Here is a 15499-nt window from a genome sequence, read left to right on the forward strand (position 1 = left end):
ACCACTGCGCCACCCGAGGCTCCCTAATTAAGCAGGAAGTGGAGAGAATCCCAAATAAATACACACACACACCTGCCCCGATAACATCAGTCAGACAGAAAGAGTATGAATTTCACCTATTAGGGTCCAGGAAAGGAGCCTTCTCTGCCGTTGCCTCAGCCTTCTGGAATTTTCTCCTTATCAAGAGGTGCCAATCCTCCGCTCTCCGGGTCTTTTTTAAAGGGTATGAAGACCTTGCTATGCCAATCCGTGTGGAATCAAGAGTGGCATGTAAACCTGGAGAGGGTTATTGCTTTGAATGTTCTCCCTTCCCCTTTTTAATTTTTAACTTATTTCATCTTTGCTTTTTGCTTGGCGCCCAATTTACTGATGTATTTTTATGTGGTTTTTATGCTTTTAACTGTAAGCGCAGCTAAACAGCATGGGTGTTCTGTCCTGACTGCACGTTAGTCTGTGTGCAGCTCGACGTGCAGCTAAACCCACCTATCTTCCAATAAAATGAACCATGTGCGTAGATCTGAAACAACAATATATAAAGGTTAGGTGCTATGGCATGACAATGGGGGCAATGCAGGGGCGTTAGGTGGGCCCTGGGAGGCCTGAAGCAGACCGCACACAAGTTGGTGGGGATGCTAGAATACAGTGTGACAGGAAGGAGGAGAGAGAAATAATACAGTGCAGCTCAGGGTTTTCTTGGCATGCCATGCATCTGGTGTGTAAGAAACTGCTCAGTAGCAACACAGCACAAAGCAGCTGTCTCAGGGAGGTAGAAAACTGTAACTCAATAGTACGGTATAGTATACTTAAGCCCAGCCACCCTCGCTGCCCTGTATTTCACCATCCTACTGACCATCACTGATTTCTTCCTCCTGCTGCTGCTGAGGTGTGCCTGCCTTGGACCTTCACAAGACAACTGCTGACCATGCCAGACCTTCTTTCCAAGGTTGCTTGCTCCATTCTCCAAATTGTGTGTTCCACTCTTCAAATAGTGCATCCTGCTCTCCCAATGTTTCAGAAAGCCTTCAGAAAGCTTTTTCTAAGGTCTTCGCCATATCTTTGAGAATGAGCACCCTATTTGGAGAAAGGCAAGCAATGCTTTGGAAGACCTCAGAAAATTTCCAAACACGTTCTGAAGCATTACAAGCACTGGGCACACTATTTGGAGAATGTTACAAGTGACCTTGGGAAGAATGCCATGTGTAGCCATCAACTGCTTTGTAAGAGGTTAGGCAGGGCATGCCTTTTGAATAGGAAGATGGCAAAGGTCAGCTGAGTGTGGCAGGGCCTGGAGGATGGAGGTCAGTGAAAGCCATTAGTGCTTTGTGCTGTGGTCTTGAGGTAGCTAGCTGAGATTTGTGGCTTGAGGGAGCATTTCTCAGTGGCAGCTGCAGCCCTGTGACTGCAATAAAAGCCTAGAGGATAATAGTAGCTGGCTAGCTGAAGGCCCTGGGCCTCTACTTCAGCCCCTACTTTGATGCTTCTGCCACGGGGTGCTGCTCTGCAAGGTGGCCAAAAAGGATAGATGGGCAAGAGATAAGCAGGAGAGGGAAGTTGAAGTACCCCTGTGGTTGGCAATGTGGGCAGGCTGCCAAGAATCCAAACTCTGATCACATGACCATGGGATGCTTGCAATGGCCATAACTTCAGGTAACAGTCATAAGTCGGTTTTTTTTTCAGTAGCGTTGTAACTTCAAATGAGCACCAAATGAATAATCATAAATCAAGGACTACCTCTATGGTGCAGCATTTATTTCCAGTCTCTTTCCCATTCACTTCAGATCATCCCCAGGGCTTTGTGCTTTCCAGCAGTTTAATTGCATGTAATTGCAGTACCGTGTAATGTTTATTTTGTTGGACTGGAACAGGGAGATCGGGTTCAAACCCTCATTCAACTGTGGAATCAACTGGATTGATTTTGGCCAGTTACCCATTCTCAGCCAAAATGTAAAGATCTGCCATAATCAGTGGAATCTAAATATAACTAAATATAATAAATATTATCCTACATAATAAAAGGCTACAGATATTCCTAGGGAGTGTTCACATTTTTCTTTCGTATCACATCATCCCTGAATCTTTGAGCTGTTTCCCCAGCATCTTACAAACCAGCTAGCTATTCTCCGTATGTCCCCCTTCTCCTCTGCCTATGCAGTTGTGTTGGCTGGTGCGTCTTTCCCATTTAGAAAGTTTCAGTACTGAGCCATGGCACTTGGACAAACGATCAACTTCATGAACAGTTGGTTAGACGTTCCATTAGCCATAACCATTCTAAAACACACATGCATACTGAAATAAAATTGTCTTCTTTCTCTCTGCTTGTCTCTGTTTCTCTCACATATAGTTTTTCTTTAGCAAAGTTAGCATGCAAAAATGCACCCCTTATTTCTCATGCTTGAAAGTATTCACATTTACTTTTTTTTCTTCATATACTAAGTGTCAAATACAAGGCCATGTAGATTTCCACTCTCTTGCATTTCTTGAGAAATTTCTGTGTGTTTGGAGCTGCGGGGGGGAAGGGGGGGGATACAGACTGCAGAAAGGAATGCAAAAAATAACGTAACAAAAAGATACATCTGGCAGCCAAGCCTCTCCAAAAATGCAGTTCCTCCTCTTTTTGATTCTTTAGGGCTCATTGAAAATGTCCTACAGTCTAAAGGACACCATGAGTTCAGGGGTATATTCCTGGAACAGCCAAGTAGATGGCCAGAGCACCAGCTGGGACAGCTGGCTGAATCGTAGCAGGAATACAGATATGCCCACTTATGTGAACGGTAAGACATGGTTATAGGATGATAGCCCCAGATTACTTTTTTAAGAAAATCAAGATTAATTACTACTTGAATTATGGATTTATGAGCTAGAACAACAGGATAGCAGCCTGGAAGATTATTATTCTTCCCCATTACTCACTAGATTTTTCTAGTAACAATCTAACCTATGTTTCTGGAAAATGTTTATTTGATAAAGTTAAATGGTGAAGACTTTGGCTGTTTGAAAGACAACTTAAGTGTGCCATGAGCTTTCAAAGATTATTCTGGTTAAGTGTATGTTACATTATTTTCAAAATGATTGTAAAATCTATATGTTCAGCTGAACTTTAAAAATGGCAACAACAAAAGTTAATGAAATGCTGGATGCTCAAAATATATTTGTGATTTTTGGACTCCTTTAGATCCTGATGCTTTCATTTAGATTCTTACACTGACCAGGGTTTGGGCCAGGTGGTTTGAATCAGGTGCGCCCAACCCATGATCTGCATGCAGCAGATTAAGACAGCTAGTAATGCAGCCCACAAGATGATAAAAAATGAAGGAAGTTTTTTATTTATATACTTTAACTCTATTATATATTTTATGTGTGGCTTAAAAATTCATCTTCACCAAGTACAGCTCAAAGAAGCCAAAAGATTGGAGAACCATAGTCTAAATCCATATTTCTCAATCTTACTTAACTTCACATTTGGACTTCAAGTTTCAGGATTTCTCAGCTATCATGTTGTGATTTGAAAGCCACCAGTGTTGGAATCTCAACCACAAATATTCTCTGGGCTGAGAAGCATCCTATGTTGTGATGGAAGGAATTTAGTCCAGGGATGGATAGAAGGAAGATTGAGAGCTATTGATCTCTTTGCAATAAAATTGGAACAAAAAGGTGTTGTTTTTTTCTCTCTCTTTTATTTTCTCCCAGGGGTGAAAATTGAGATCTGCTTGCTTAGTGGGGAAAGCCTCCACATCAGAGAATTCCATGGAACTAAGGTGGGAGATGTTGCCACTGGAATTAGCAGCCAGGTAGGTGTTGCGCTGAAGAACCAGTCTTTTTTAGCTATGTATTAAAATAGAGCTTTTGGTGAAGGAAATCTAAATTTTGCAAGGCGAGCAACTTTTCCATGGCAGAAGGCGCACAGTAATAATTTTTAACTCTTAGAAATTGTTGAAGTAGATGGGACTAGTTTCCAGTCCAATCTGAGGATTTGGGATGCCATAGCTCTGCCCCAATTGGGGAAATTAAGTCTAGTTTGGGGAGAGGCAGGATGCCTCTGATTTAAAATGCCAATTTATTCATATTTTTTTCTATTTTATCATTTACTACTATATTTAAACATAGTACCTGATTTATTACATCCTTAAATCCATCCTGGGCCAAGATTTGTAATAGTCTAGGGGGTCACAAAACAGGATCTGATTGGTTCACAGGTGATTTGAAGATTTATACAGGCATTAATTAGGATTGCCAGTACATACCTATAGTAGAATGGGTTTAGTTTACCTGTTTTTTTAAATTTTATTTTGTATTCTTAGATACCAGCCCCTGCATTCAGCTTCTTCACAAAAGAAGGTGATCCTGTTCATTGTGATATGGTGATCCCTGATTCAGGCATTGAACTTCAGTGCACTTTGGCTCCTGACTGCAGTTCTGGCTGGAAGTGGAGGATCAAATATGGTCAGTTAGAGAAGCGGCTTTAATGTCTTTTTCCTCCTCACATCTTATATTGAAACAAATGTGACTCTGCAGAAAAATGAGTGCAGGAATTCGTTGGTGACAGCTGATTGCCAAAGGTGATTACAGGTTCCTTATCTGCTTCTTTGTCACATCCAGTGCCTATGGAAGATGTTGTGGGATAAACTTCTACGCAGAGTTGAATGGTTGGGCTGCATTTAACAAAATCAACCTCAGTAGCTTGAAACGTAAGTTGCTGTGGTTTAGGCAGATAAATCCTTCCTTAATCCCACTATCAAGGACTATCCCAATAGTGCTTAGATTTGCATCATCTTTTAACGTGGCTTTTTTCAGTCTGAGCACTGAATACTGCTTTTGAATTCCTTGGAGGAATGTATGACCTCCAGATATAATAGCTAGTGTGTAATGAGTACATAATCAATATATCTCTGCAGAAGCAGTAACTTCATCATTCATACAGAAACTCTTTTACTATATATTATTTCATTTTCTTTCTGTACAATTTACAGCAGGCATGTTCAATTCACAGCCCATGGATCACATGTAGCCCTGGATAGCTGGTACTGTGGCCTCACAAGATTGTAATCTATCTACCTATTTAATGAATTTTGTTGTTTAGATACATTAACTATATTGTATATTTAACATGCGATCCAAGACCATTCTTTTCCATTCAGTGCGGCAGAGGCAAGCAAAAAGGTTGGACACATCTGTTTTAGAGTTAAAATTACATGCTTATCAAGAGAACTTTTAACTACCAGTCTGAGTACAAGTAGTTTTTTAAGATTAAACATATCATACTTTTCAAGAGAGATTTCATCTATGCCAAGGAAAGTTTGAAGCAAAACTCTAAACTTGAGATAGTTTAGGCAAGTCCTTATAGTCTTGTTTTTAGTTGACCAGATTGATTTTATTACCCTTTGGTAGGTTTTGTGTGAAGAACTCTGGTCATGTAAATGAATAACTAGGGGTGTAAGAGGAATAAAATAGATGGTATATGGCCATCCTCTTCTCTTTTGATAGGTACAAAGATATCTCATTCACAAAACCTCATCTGGTATGTTCTGAGCTACATCTGGAGTGTGTTCACCCATAATTGTTTTGGGTTGAACTTAGAAATTATCTAGAAAAGATAAATTAACAAAAGGGGGGGAGGGTTTAAAAATGTGCCTGATTGTCATCCCTCATTCTCAAAGAAAATAACATTTGTATTTGAGGGCCGAAGACCAGCCTGAATTTAGTTGCCTAAATTCTGACTACATTTTCAAAATTTGCTACTTCCTCTCCCAAACATGCATACTTCTTTACAAGACAACCGGCCATTCTGGAGGGCAGCATCTTTTTTAAGCCATCCTTTAAAATTTAATTCCTAGGCAGCTGGAGTGAATGTGTAAATTACAAAAATTTGGCCATATAGCAACTGTAAACTACAATCTCTCTTCTTGTAAAAGTCTTGTTTCACATCAGAATTAAACATCTTCATTTCTGACTTGGCTTCACTATTGGATAATAAAATTTGTCGCTACTTTCACTGGCTTCTAAATCTACTGTAATTCTAAATGTAGATTATTTTCTAGAAGCTTGAATTTGTGCCTTAATAATCAGTTGTTTTTTAATTGACAAGAGGTTTTTGTAGTCTGGTCTATTAGAAGCTGTACTGCTGCATTTGAAATCTTGCTTGGATATCCTGCTAATTTGATCGCAGTTTTGCTCTAGGAGGCAATGCCTTCCCAGCTGGTAAAACAGAAAGCTGAAATAGGCCACTGAGTGTTTATGATTGTATGTAATTTCAGTTGTCTGAAGTTCATATAACTGTTGCTGTCCCTGTGCAAAATTAAATTCTATTCATTTTTTTTTAGAAAAGAAGTACACATTGCCCTTTATAGATTGTTCAGCTGGGCAGCTTATCCATTCTGTTTGTGGAAAGGAAACAGCTCCTAGTTACTAATAAATGTTTTTAGGAACATCACCTGTGGAAATCTTCACTCTTCCAAGCACTTGACTCTTTGCAAGAATAACTGACTTATGATCCAATCAAAAGAAAAAAATGTAGCAATAGGAAGTATCTATGTGCATTAGGGGAATAAACTACCATCACATTTAGAAAAATCTGAAAGTTTATCTTGATGTCTTAGGTATCTGTGGCTGTAATTCAAGGGTCTTTCTTCTCCAGTTCTTAAAACATTAATCTACTTGGCAACATACTGATTCCTGCAAAGGAAGTAGCAGATCCCAAATCAAGAAATAAGGATCTAAATTAATGTACAGAAAAGCACAATATTTTTTTCTTCATTCATATACATTATGCATACTTTCTCATTTGTTTTGTTTTTTGGTGTAAAGAAAGTTATTTTATCAGATTTGCATTGTGATAATGTAATGATAGTGAGCTCATAGATCATATGAGCTCACTATCATTGCATGTGTATGTTCTTTTTTTACTACGATATATAAATCAACTTAGTGTAGCATCAAGTCAAACCACAATGACATATTGAACAAATGATTAAAATAATTTTGTCATAGTGTTTAGGAGCACTATATGAACCAAGCCATTTTTTTAAACTCTAGAGAATTAGGCTAAAATATTAGCTTTCTGTGTGAGCTTTCTGTGTGGAGAATTTATTAATTTTCTTGCTTCCAGCGTTCAAACTGTTAAATAACTAATTTGCTTGCAAAAATGAGCTTAGAAGTTTGTCTATTTTTTCAATGTTATATTGGTTTTGAAAAAGCTAAGAGATAGAACACTAAAAAGCTTCAGCCTTACAGCCTATTATTTACTGTTCCCTCCAGTCCAGCTTCAGAAATGCCACAAAGCTTTTTAAAATGAATAGAATGAAAGAATCATTTGAAAATGCTCTTTAGATTAGAATTGCTTTTGCCAAAACCAGGGTAGTAACCAGAGTGGCCTAAAGATCCTTTCAGACTGTGTTCTTAATACTTCAATTAAGAGTTTTCATTTTGTTGTTTTCAACTAAAAAATTTTTTTAATTGGGGAGGGAGCGGAAAGTAAGACCATACAGATAGATTTTAAAAGAAAATCACTGATTATGTTCATGTGATGCACTGAACCACAAACTTACCAGCAATATTTAATCTAGTGCGTTCTGAAGGTTCTGTATTAGTTTATGGTTCAGTGTGCTGTTTCAGTCCAGAAAAGTAAATGTTATTAATTGTGGATAATCATGTCATATAAGCACAATATATATTGTCTGTAATTCTGTGAAAATTAAGACTGACAATGTTATTTTTAACTGTCAATGAAGTTGTAACCCTAAGAAGGGTAAATGTACCTTTTTCAATCAAGGAAATTAAATCACAGTGCCTTTAACTTATATTTTGGTGGTGTCTATTTGGCTAGATATTTTTCTACTATTTCTCTTCTTTTTTCTTTGGCTTAGGGTGGGTGAATATTTAAAAACCTTATGGTTACTCAGTAATGACCAAATGCAGTTTACAGATTTACAACAGATACATACAACTTCTGTGGTTTTGGTGCAGATGTGACAGTCTCATCACATAACCAAAGCCAGCATACTGTCTCCCACAGTGATTTCTGTGGGAAGACTACAAACTGACTTACACTGATGTCAAGGCTGTCTGCTGTCCTTTACAGTAGGGATTACTTCATTAAAAATATTAATACCCAACATGTTTTATCTTTTTGAAGAAAGGTTTCATTCTTCACATCTTAAATTGTAATTCATACCGCTTAAAATTGATTTATAATTCGGGAATAAAAATCTGAGAATAAAATGTTTGCCAGTTAATGGGGAAAGCTGGGGAATAGACATTATCAGGAGGGCAGCTGCAAGATTTGGCTTTGTGAAATGAGTTTGAGAAGTAAGCCTTTCTTTTGCCAAAGCAATACTAGAAATCTTTACCCTTATCTTACCCGCAACTGAAAATCTCAACTCATAAAATGCTGGCATTTCTTAATTCCCTTGCGTGTTGCATTTTATCCAGTTCGAGGTTCTATTATGTTGTCTGGATCCAAAACAATTATTGAAGCTTAGTAACTTGGTCCTGTCGTAAAGTGCAAGACTGAATTTTGTAAAACCCAAATAGTCACCATTTTGGATCATTGAAAATTGTAAACTTCAATCTGATTCAAATCCTATGATGCAGTAACAGGAAGGGCTTTAAATTATTGTGTGAATGATTGGTCTTAAACAGATTAAAGTTCCAAGTTCATCTATGGACACTTGAATACTTGCTACGGATACTTAAGTGGTATCTTTAAGTCAGCCATTTGTTGTCAGCCCAGCCCAGGGTGGTGGTGGTGATAAAATGGAGATCCCATGAAAGTCACCTTAAATCTTGGACAAACATGGGTTTATAAATCAAATAAAATGTTGGGATGTTCATATACATTCAAAGAATTTTGGATTAATGTGGTAGAAACCCAACCTTAAAATTTAAGTACTGTACAGATTTTAATCACAATAGTAGAGGAGTCTGAGACTAGAGTCTACTAGTTATATAAGCAAAGGTGTAACATCACAGCAAAGATTAATCTCTCAAATATTTGATTTCTGAAAGCAATCAAATAAATTTATCTATTCAACATGTAGTGTTCGGAGGGAAATTATTCTAAATCTATCATGGATTAATAACTATCAGATATGCTTGCAATACAAAAATATTTCTATTTCCTTGGCTGAACTGGGAAGTTGAAAACACATTCCTAAAGGCAAACTACACGAGGCGCCAGTTTTTGCAGTTAGTGGTAAAATAGATACTTGCTATACTGTTCACTTTGATAGGTTTTTTTTTTTCTCATTTGGAGGGTAGGAAGCTTGAGACGACTTCTGTGGTTATGAAGAGCCATTATTTACGAACCAGAAAGAAAGGTGATTACTTGTAGGGCAAGTAAGTTTTAAGTGTACCAAGGTTGTGTCTCTAAGCACTTTTGCTTTTCCTACATCTTGAACGGAGTTCTGAGCTGCCGTGAGTTTATGATCGTAGGATGTATCTGTGGACACCTTGATATTATTGTAAATGTATTGGTTCCTCTTTGACAGACTTTTTGCAAGTGCAATTTTGAATATTTCGTTCTTAAGAATTTGAGCGCAGTTCCCACACACTAAAAACATGATTTTCATTGTTATAATACATGTATTATATTCTCTCATTTTGTTAACTTGCTTTGGATTAAATGCAATTCACACACCATATATAAAAATAATGTATACAAAGTAACAAGTCATGTAAGAGCATTGCGGCTCATCTACAGGATTCAAGGCATTTTAAGAAAACAATTAAGTTCCACATTCAATTGTTTTATTAACCACCCCTCCTCAAACCGTTCCCCTTGCTCCCAGACATGGCATAAAGAATTGTGCTATTCTGAGCATTTGCTGCAATAATTTTAGTTTTTCTTAAATTATGGGGAAAGCAGTAGTAGCCTAAAACTGGGCTTCTAAGCATATCTAATCTACAGCAAGTTTGGGATGGACAGTAGGAACCTGGCCATAGTATTGCTAAAGGCGGTTGAGGATTTTGTTTCATCCAAGTTGAGACTGAACAAATTTGTCCATGCATATCTAATCTCTCCTGAAATAGGCAGTTATTGCTGTGAAGCTTGCATGCCGGAGTTTGAGAGGGAAAGCAAAAGTGCAACTTTGCATAAGTGTCCCTGCAGGCATAAAGTGCTCCAGATGGAGACAGATTATACAAAATGATGGTATTAACCCATGCCTCCTGCATAGCCACCCACCCAAAAAGAGGGTCATGAACAAGTTGTTCTTCCCCTCTACATACTTTAGAAGCTATAATTTGTCCTCCCTCTGCAAATGAAGGGAAATCTAGGGTCCATAAAAATCTGGCTTGATTTGGGAGTAAGATGTATTGTCGCCTGTGCAGTGGAACTACAAAAAAGGAAAAAAAGAAAAAAAACAGCATTTTTCATGGGTTAACCCCATTCTCCAGACATCCAGCAAGTGGGGAAACGTGCATTTGGATTAGGATGTGGTATCCTTCAGATGAACTAACAGTTATAAATCTCAGTATAGAATTAGAACTATGGATTGCAATGATGTATTAAATCTTTATTAAAGATCTCCTGAGTTATCTAATTACTGTCACTTCCACTCTGTATTTTTTGTCTCTTGTAGTAAAGCTCTTAAGAGTATACATCTGAAGATTGGAGGTGGGGAGATAATATATGTAATATGTAATATATACTGCTAGCAACCTGGAAGAAAAAATTATTCAGCCCACAGAAGAATGATACCATGTGGCAAGGAAAAGAACAGCAATTCCCATAACCAGTGTGATTGTCATCAACACTCAGAATGAGTAGTTTTTGAAAGTGCCAAACTTTTGCTAAATCCTGAGATGCTGTTCAACTGACCAGATTAACTCCCTAGACTGATTGTTGTGCTAGAAAAAGATGCTGAATTCATTAAACATTCTAGAAGGGTATATAATCATGGGAAACTATTTGTTAGAGAGGGAGAAGAGCATCGTTGTTTCAATGGGTTTCTAATTACATTGGATGCAACTGTGATCATGCAGTTACAGTTGACATGTAGTTGAATGTGAAGTAGGGGTCGCAATAAGGGGCAGACCGGGACAGTATGGAAATGTATAAACTGGACAAAAAAACCCTATGATTCCTGTTCTTTTCTCATTTCTCCTTTAACAACTCTTAAGAACTTGCCTTAATATTCATAATTCTAAGGAAGGACTGTAGGTGGCCAGAACAGAAAATTGTGTGAAAGAAAAGGCTACAGGCCACTGAAGCCAACTCATTCCATATGAGAAAACTGAAACGTTGAATATGGTTTTGATTCTAAAGTGATGAAAATTAATGTAGCACCTTTGCAAAAAATTAAAAAATGCTGGAACAGGGTGCTATTGTATACTGAGTGTTTGCTCCACTCAGAAACAACTTGGATTTACTAATTAATTAGACTCTTTTGCTATATTATAATGGCTTAATTGATCCTGAGGTTACACTTTCCCAGGAAGTAATCAGCCTACAAGCACATCAGTACTTAGACAAACATAATTTTTGTGATGCTTGAAATAAAACAAGACAATCCTCTCCCACCTTGTCTCTCAGATAGAAGAGGAATTGAAAAACTAAAATTCAATGAATGGCCTAGATAAAGAAACCAGAAAGGGCTGGATAGAAAAGAAAGAAGGGGGAAAGGATCTGGATCAAATTGCTTTCTTCTTTAGAGGCAGCAGCAGCCACAAAGGTTTTTGGAGGTGGAAGATGTTGCTTGTTGATGGAGGTTTCTAGCACCATTGACTGTCTCTGTATTAGAGACTTGAGCCTTCCCATCCTGCCCCACTGCTGCCATGGTAGGTCAGTCAAACGTGGCCAAGATGATTGTTGCTTATTAGATGAAGCAATATTGTTGATCCAGTGGATAATGTAGCCAGCAGGACTTACATGTGCAAAGGTTATAAGTAAGTGTGTATGTGGGGAAGGGGAGGGAACAGTCATCCTGGCCTGAAAAGTCTTTGGTCCAGGCCTCTTGGTCTGAGTTCATGCTTCACCCAGCAAACCAAGAAAACTTATTAACTTGTTCTCATTCAAAGCTATCACAGTGAGATCTCGGAGGTCGCCTGGAGGGTCTGCCCAGTGGTTCGTTTTTTGCCACTCTGCCGACCAGTGTCCCCCCGCCGGTATGGCTGGATACGCAGACCTGCCACAAAAGAAAACAAAACTCAATTATGATTTTTTGAAGGTACATATTCTTTACCCAACCAAAAAATAATAATAATATAGAACATTTTAATACATAGGGAAGAAATTATTTTACCTGCTTCTCAGTATTCAGTATGTTTGAAAATTTGGGGGGATTCCAGTCTTGAGACTTTCATTAAGAGTATCTAAAACTTGGCAGTTGCCAAGAACACTAAATCTTTGCATCAGACAATAAAATTCAACTACATGTTAAAAAATAAGCATGCATCATAAAAGTACCGTACTTGTTCTTTGCTCTTTACTTGGGAAATATATAGCTATGTATTTACATATAAGCAAAATGGATATAATGGGGGAGACAAGATTAAATATCCAGTCATGATGCTCATCTAGCAAGTGTAATTTTCTTGTCGGATGGGAATTTGAGGATAAAAAGAGGGTCTTGTGGTCCACTTTGCCAGACTCAATGGGGATAAGAGCTCCAAATACATTCAGAGAAATTTTCTTGCTGTTGGAAAGAGTTAACCTGCCATGCTAGTTGCTAACTGCCTCGTTCCTTCCCCCAAATAATGTTCTGCTGCTGACCAATGTTACCTAAAGCCACAAGCTACAGTGGGCTTTCTTCATTGAAGCTGGCATCACAGAAGAGGCGAGATGAGCGTTTCCCCGTCCGAGCAGTAAAAGGGATAGTTTTCAAAGCTAAAAAAGGACAGTTCAGGGAAGGAAGGAAACAAAGAAAGGAAAAGAGAAAGGAAAAGCAGTAGGCAAGTGAAAGAATGGGCTGTTCAAAGAAATATACCTTGATAGTACAGCTGCATTACTGTACTTGTTATAAAAGTTATTAAGGGAATGGCTCCTTGCTCTCCCTTAGAGACTCCCCAGAGCCATCCAATCCACAACCCCCCATGTCAGATTCAAGGTCAAGATGCCCTTGACTGAGCTATTGGCGGAGTCTGTGCAGTTTCCTTAGTAATAATATCTAAGCAATTACTTAATTATTTCCACCCTTCCAAGTTTCTCAGTTTAGCAACAACCTCATGTTACCAGGTGCTCCCCATCCAATACTAATAGATTGTTGCTGTGGAGAAAAGTAGGAGGCAGGAGCATTACGATACCATCCTGAGTTCCTGAACAAGGTGGAATATAAACCAAATAAATAACAAACAAACCAGCTAAGGCTGAGCTTAGTTTCTGAAATTAGCACCATGGGTTAGATGCTGAGGCATGACACAATCCCCCAATTCCCTGTTTGTGAGATGGGTGCAATTCGTTGAGAATCCAGGTCAGAGAAAGATACAGGTATATCTCTAAATCAACTGTGGTATCTTGCAGGGGTTAGTAAAAGCAAATGAAGACGACTTCCAAAAGAAGTGATAAGGCTAAAGAAGGGTAAAAGGGAAGCAAGTCAAAAAGTCAAAAGTAAATGAACAGCTAGTGTCAGAAATATCCTTTAAAGTCCCATAAAGCTCCAGATCATGTGACCATGTATAGTCAGCTTCTACCAATCTACAAAATTTGCCAGGGAAGATTTAAACAGACTGGTTTGGATCCAAATTTGGGCCTGAATTAGGGTTATAGAAGCAGAGATACTTATTATTTCCCCTCCACAGCCTTTCTGGGTTTTTGAAAGTGCTACATGGAGTTTCATGGAAGACACAAGGAGCTGAAGGGAAGAGAGGGAGGCTGAGCCAGAAACAAGATACTTTCCATGATCAAAGCTCTGCTCATACATTTCAATTTCCTATGACTTCAGGAGTTTCCCATTTTCACTGTACTACTGCTTATTTTCTTCTACAAAGTTTCAATCTCCTGCATACTGTAGCATTTTTCAGTGCTGGAAGGGAAATATGCCTTCATCAATCCAGTTCTATATCTAAATCTAAACATATTATTTGTACATCCGTACATAATTTCCTGGATTGTATCTTCCATTTCTATTGATGGGGCTTAAATAGTTTAATGTTCTGATAGTGCTTTGAGCATATTACCCTCCCCCTCAAAAAAAGAAACACTGATAAGGCATGGCTTGTTATCAATAATTATCTATTTCATATTCCTTAGGTGGATTGGGCAGAATAAAACTGTAAGAAAAAATAACAGTTCACATCCGCAATAAGGAAAATTAAGTGTGCAGCTTCAATGGACCTTAGAAATGTGCTACATAATGATATCTTCTCAAAGAAAGTGGCAGGGACCCAAAGAAGTAAAAATCACATGCCAGCTTCTTGCTACCCAGAGATGTGCAGGAACGTCCTCAACAGTACTTATGCAATGAAATATTGCTACACCTCATTTGCTTTACCACCTAGAACCAGGTATCTAAAGAGAAACGGTGATTCAGGACAAATTATTTGTAGATCACAAAGGATCACTTTCCCCAGTCAATAAGATTCTGAGCAGTTCTCACTTCATCTTTGGGCCTCTAGGGAGGATCTGCAGATATTTCAGAAATTGTTGATAAAGCTGCCAGTTTCCCTTCTCACCTGAAATAATGTCTTCAATGGCACCATCTTTTTCTTCATAAATGAGAGGCTCTTTCACCATCTGCTTTTTCTTCAGCTCAGCTATGAGGTCCATCTGTTGTCGCTTGGTCTTATGGCTGGGAGATTGCTAAGGAAGAGAAATTGTTGCTATGGTTACCCATGTTTCATGATGAAACTGAAGGTGTCTGTAAAACCAGCTCAGCCAACAATGGTCTATAGGAAATGTCCACTTATAGAGAAGGATATGCTGTAGATTCTGGAACACAATGAAAGGATGAGAAAATCTTAACCCATACCTTAGATACTGCCTGTTCCTCTTTGCTAGGGGAAACTGACTCCTCTTCTTTGGCAGCTGCTTGTTGCTTCTTCCACACTTTGATATCTTCCTCTGCTTTCTTTATATTAGTGGAATGAGAAAAAAAACAATAATCCCATTAAGCAAACATGGATATCTCAACTAGACCATTGTTTTTCAACCTTAGTAACTTTGCTGGTGAGGATTCTGGGCACTGAAGTTCACACATCTTAAAATCGTCCTGGTTGAGAAACACTGATTTATTATACAATGAGATGTTTTCCCTTCAACAAAGATTATGACCCATTTCTCCTTTGCAAGCTCTGCTTTTCTTTCCTTGAAATAACCCCATGTACTATGGAAATGAACTTTTAAGTTCATAGCATACATTGACTTATCCCTAATTCCTGTTTTCAAGAAACTGCAACTTCTTAGAAGCACAAATAAAGTAATACAGTATTATTCTCTATTTTTCCCAACTGGTTTAGTATCCCCTCACATTTGGACATCAATATTATTGCAATTCTTCTCCCTGTTCACTACATAAGAATGCATATGTATTAATTGCATGAAAGCCACAAAAACAAAAATCAAAATTGT

The 15499-nt window shown here is 38.2% G+C and overlaps 2 protein-coding genes across 6 annotated transcripts in view; one reads left to right on the plus strand and one right to left on the minus strand.

Moving 5' to 3' along the window:
- Nucleotides 1-7793, plus strand: part of MAP3K14 (mitogen-activated protein kinase kinase kinase 14) — a 43325-nt gene extending 35532 nt beyond the window's left edge. For 2 of the 3 annotated variants that reach the window (XM_026718272.2, XM_087917470.1), the window contains exons 14-16: nt 2627-2771; nt 3688-3788; nt 4299-7793. In XM_026718272.2, coding sequence (XP_026574057.1) covers nt 2627-2771; nt 3688-3788; nt 4299-4463 — 411 coding nt within the window. In that variant the 3' untranslated portion in view covers nt 4464-7793. The remainder of the gene's footprint in view (nt 1-2626; nt 2772-3687; nt 3789-4298) is intronic. The other variant, XR_015740288.1, reaches the window with a different exon arrangement.
- A 1763-nt stretch (nt 7794-9556) lies between these two features.
- The window catches only part of FMNL1 (formin like 1), a 91516-nt gene continuing 85573 nt past the window's right edge, over nt 9557-15499 (minus strand). For all 3 annotated transcript variants that reach the window (XM_087917469.1, XM_087917468.1, XM_087917467.1), the window contains 3 exons: nt 14901-14999; nt 14605-14731; nt 9557-12119 (listed from right to left, as the gene is read on the minus strand). In XM_087917469.1, the coding sequence (XP_087773595.1) occupies nt 12016-12119; nt 14605-14731; nt 14901-14999 (330 nt within the window). In that variant the 3' untranslated portion in view covers nt 9557-12015. The remainder of the gene's footprint in view (nt 12120-14604; nt 14732-14900; nt 15000-15499) is intronic.

Source organism: Pseudonaja textilis, chromosome Z (assembly GCF_049901715.1).
Source record: "Pseudonaja textilis isolate UNSWEBS1 chromosome Z, rPseTex1.2, whole genome shotgun sequence".
NCBI lineage: Eukaryota > Metazoa > Chordata > Lepidosauria > Squamata > Elapidae > Pseudonaja > Pseudonaja textilis.